We start from the raw sequence: 4,773 nt of genomic DNA, 5'->3' as shown, positions 1-4,773 counted from the left end.
TTTGATTTTTTGTGGAATTATATGCTGTCTTTATAGGTATTGCAATTTTTTTTTAGTTTACTTGAGTATCATGTGTTCCAAAGTTGTGTTCCTTTCATGTTGTTCACTGAATTTACTTTGGAGAAGGTGGAATAGGGAAGGTGTAGAAGTGGCAAGCTTATGAAGTAGAAGGTAAAGGGCTCCCAGGTATATGGTTTCTGGGAATAATTCTTCAAAAAACCATAATTTACCCTTACAAGATGAATCTAGGAGGAAGGGAACAACTAACTACCTGGTGTTAATTGTTTTCAGTAGAACAGGAGCTCACAGCTCCATAAACATGCTTTGGAAATTTGTGTGACAGCATTACGGCAAGAGACTTATAAAAATGTGGTTAGTGTACTCTAGACTTGATCTTCGGTTATATTTTACTTGCAAAAAGTAGATTTGGGCCTTGTGTTTGGAGGCTTGGGAAGCTGGGTTTGATGTGAAAATAAGATGGAAACTGGAAAAAAGAAAGGGAAGGTGCAGAGAGAGGAGAGAAAAGAGCTGTTGAGAGCTGTGAAATGTGATTTGATGTAATGCAATGCGACTTGAGGAATTTGAAGCAAGGGATGAGTAAAGCTAGGTATAGGTGAGTAAGAGAATTAAGATCCTGTCACCTGCAATAACACAAAGGATCCAGGTTCTTTCCATCATCTGGGGTGTTTAAATTTGGTATGTTAAGTGTAACAGACTTGATCATAGAAACTTTGGTGTCACTAAGCTAAAAAGAATTTATCTTTGTACTGGAAGAGGAAAAGGATTGGCAAGGTCAATATTTAATAGTTTATAGATCTAAAACAAGTTTTAAAATTTGGTGTCTCATTAAAATAATTATAAAATTGCATTTAATATTCTAATTTGATTTTCCTAACAAAAAGTAGGTGAACTTTTACAATTTATCATCTGTAAGTCTTTGCTACTATGATAAGCACAGACGTAAGAGGAACTAGTAACATAATACAATCAAGGGTTTTGTTTTCTGACTCAGTATCCCTTCACAACCCATCCAGTCCCGAAACTAACTTGAGTGTCCTATGAATTCAGCTCTCAGGACTGCAGACCTAAAAATGGGCCTTGAGAGACTTTTTGGGCAGTGGCTGGTATATAGTAAGGTCTTGGCAAATGAGTGAATTGAATTGATTTTTTTCATATAGACCATTGCACTGCTTTAGCCACATCTACAGATTTTCTGTGCTGATTTCCTAATGAGACTGCAGAAATTCCAGAAAGGAACGTACGGTTCTCCTAGTCCAGCTCCCATGGCACTGAAGAGGAAGGCTAGGCTTGTGGCAGTGGGGCTATCTTAAGCCTCTCAGAGAGGAGTCCTTCCTTAACTCTTTCCTTCCACATGTGTCCTGCACACCAGTAAGGCCTCCTACAGCATCTTTTCAAGGCTATTTTTACTTTGTTGTTACTATTTTTTAAATCTTTGTTTCTGAGCTTCTTTTGTAAAATTGTCCAAAGGACTGGCACTTTCCTGGGAGCAGTGACTGAGTAGTCCCTGTTTCTCTCTCACCCACACCCTCACCTACCTTGGTAACTGTCTCCCTAGTAATCACAGAGATTTACTCCCCAGGCCATGTAGCTGGCTTCCTCCATCTTGCCAGCCTCTGATCAGGACCTTCCCCTCTAGTAGAAGTGACCTTGGTCTCCACCTGCACTGCACTGTCCCCAACTCCAAACTCTGGCTGCTTCTGTGTGGTAACAATGTTGAAGCTCTTTCATGTATAGATAGACTGTTGAGTCTGCTCCCTTGGGAGAAGGGAACGTTTTCTGACCTTATTCCTCAGCCCTTGGCTCATCTCATCTAACTATCTCTCATCTATCTTTCTCAGGTCAGTAGATAAGATCAGGCTCCTGTGTTTTTCCATAGTGTGGGTATACCAGAGTTTACTCAACAGGGGCCCTATTGGCATCATCTGTGCTCACTTTGGAATCCTGGTGTGGTACTGTGGGTTAATGCACTGGACTGCAAAGTTGGTTTGAACCACAAGGTTGACGGTTCAAGTTCACCAGCCACTCCTTGGAAACCCTATATAGGGTCACTATGAGTCGGAACTGACCTGATGGCACTTAACAACAACAATATGCTCACTTTAGGACTCTGTTGTATCAATCAGTGTGTCTTCATTCAGCTCTGAAAAGTATTCCGTAGATACACGCATTTCATGTGCCTGAACTTCACAATCCACTGGCCTTCCGTGTTGTGATAGCACTAGTTCCAGCCTTCAACCTAACCTGCTTGAGTGACTTTGACAGAATTGTTGGCCTCCTCTCTCAGGCCAACTTACAACACAGGCAGCCCTAGACGATGTTGCTTTATTTGCATTTTCTCTGAACAGCTTTAGTGCTCCAATCTTGCACATACTGGAAGTATATTGATGACCTCAGTGTTCCAGTTGAAGTTGGAGGGTCAGCATGTCTGGCAGTGTTGTGCTGATAAAGAACTTGACACTTTTTGAAAGCCTCACCCCTGCCGTGTGTATAGGTAGGTATGTGTCTTATCCATCCACTCCTACTAATCCAGATTTCCATCTTTGTTTCTACAGTGAGGGTTCCCTATTTCATTGACTTGAAGAAGCCTCAGGATCAAGGCTTGAATCATACCTGTAACTATTACCTTCAGCCAGAGGAAGATGTGAAAATAGGTGTCTGGTGAGTTTGATAGGCACCCAGGTATCTAGGAGACGGTGGGGGCCCTGGGTGGCATTGACACTGACCTGGATGTCAGATTCTGAAACTAGTGCTTGTACATTTTTATCTTTACTCTTTCCTTTTCCAAGGGAAATCCTCAGCTATGTTTGATCTGAATGGTATAAAAAAATTTTTAAATGAAATAAACTCTTATTTGGAGTTTTTTAAAACAGCAAAGACTTTGTGAATTGGGTTATTTTTTGTAGAGAACTTTATTTCTGGGAAAGAAAAAAACAAACAACAAGCTAGAATAGACAAGAATCTAAGCAAAAAATCACAAGCATATATTTAACGGTAAACTTTACTTTTCAAACAGGCAAGTTTCTAGATAGTGAAACCGGCTTGATTTCTTCTCATATCTAACATGCTTTGGCAACTGGTGATGGTATCATTTGTTGTCTTCTTAACATTTATTTAAAAAAATAATGCAGACGGGTCCCTTGTGATACAATAGTGAATAATTGTTATCAGGGCTGTTTATGAGGGTCGGAAATGTAAAGGTAGATGTTTTATAGCAAGGAGGGGAGTGATTAACTTTTCAGTCTAGAAGCGGAGAACTTTATTTCTGGGAAAGAAAAAATTTAACCTAAAAAGGTTAAATTTAAATTAGACTTAAGCTTGGTGACTTATTTTTGTCTCCGTGAGATACATTTTAATGTTTTCTGCTATAAACAAGTGGGTGTTTCCAAATAACAGAATCTTTGTACATGATTGACCAGCCTGCTGTGGCATTTTCATTCTTCTGTCAGAAGCAATTCTGAACCACTGCTCTTTCTTTAACTCTCATTATTTTTCAGGAGCCATAAAGGCTCTTTATGCTGTCTTAGAAAAGCACTGTGTATGTGAGAAGCTTCTTAATTACATAAGAATAGCATCAGGATAGTTTTAAATAGAATTCAGACATTCCTAGTAATGCCAGGAAGACCTGGCCCTTGGTAATGAATCTAAAATGACATAGGTTTCTGTGCTTAGAAGTTGGTTCATGAATTAAAATCTCATGTCATTTTCTGTCCTGATTTACTCTACCACTGACTGACCAATGTATGCATATTGGACACTTCCATATTCTGTCTTCTGTCGAATGTTTGATTTGTTTGGCTCAGGGCTATGTAGTAGAACTTGGTCAGTTTTCTTGTTGGTTTATCTGTGTGTCTGTGTTTTAAAGAATTGAGGAGTTGATCAGAGTTTTCACTCAGATGTTGTTAGGTGCTATTGAGTTGGTTTGGACTCGTAGTAGCCGTATGCATAACAGAAGGACATACTGTCTGATCCTGTGCCGTCCTCACAGTTGTTGTGCGTGAACCCATTTTTTGTTTTGGTTTTTAACTTTTTATTGTAAACTGAGTGAACGTTTATCGACCAGATCATTGGTTTTATATTCAACAAATAATTTGTTTCATTTCAATGATCACAATCCTCTCCATGTAATATCAGTTATTGCACTTCCTCCCTATGATTCTTATTTTCTATTCCACCTTCCTCGCCAGGCAGTATCAACTCATAGCGACCTTGTATAGGATTTCTGAGGAATAACTGGTATGTTCGAACTGCCAACCTTGTGGATTACAGTCCAGTGGTGATCCTATAGCATCATACAAGTCCTTAACCCCACCTTAATCTTTACTTCTTAGCAACTCACATTTCAAAATGGGTCCATAATCAAAGACATAGAGTCTAGGATGTACAGTATATTGCAAAGTGGAGAAATCTGGCTAGAAGGGCCATAATAAATAATAACTACCCTGCACCAAGCATCATAGAGTTAACTACACTGTTTGAGATCTTATCTTGGCTTAGCCACATTTCAGCTGCCACACCACTGGGAAGCCTGGCCCAGTCAAGTTGAAACAAAGCCTTAACTATTACAGTAGTGGTAGTCTAGAACTGGAACCATTGATTGATTCTGGTGTCAGGGTTGTGCAGATTGATGGTCACACTTTCCGTTAGCCCATTGGACTGATGGAATGTCTTCAATTTTCTTTGCTTTTCACTCTTTTTTTTTTTTTAAACGTATGAAGAGACAGAGTTGTACCGTAGGTGGCTGTTCCTGAGCTT

The 4,773-nt window shown here is 39.5% G+C and overlaps 1 protein-coding gene across 1 annotated transcript in view; it reads left to right on the top strand.

Annotated features, from left to right (window-relative positions):
* ABHD12 (abhydrolase domain containing 12) overlaps window positions 1-4,773 on the top strand; it is a 94,646-nt gene that overhangs the window by 51,127 nt on the left and 38,746 nt on the right. Inside the window, exon 3 of the mRNA XM_006860672.1 lies at window positions 2,574-2,679. Coding sequence (XP_006860734.1) covers window positions 2,574-2,679 — 106 coding nt within the window. The remainder of the gene's footprint in view (window positions 1-2,573; window positions 2,680-4,773) is intronic.

The sequence above is a fragment of the Chrysochloris asiatica genome, unplaced genomic scaffold (assembly GCF_000296735.1).
Source record: "Chrysochloris asiatica unplaced genomic scaffold, ChrAsi1.0 scaffold00039, whole genome shotgun sequence".
NCBI classification, from domain to species: domain Eukaryota; kingdom Metazoa; phylum Chordata; class Mammalia; order Afrosoricida; family Chrysochloridae; genus Chrysochloris; species Chrysochloris asiatica.
Note: the sequence above shows the minus strand (reverse complement) of the source record. Positions and strands in the feature narration are given on the sequence as shown.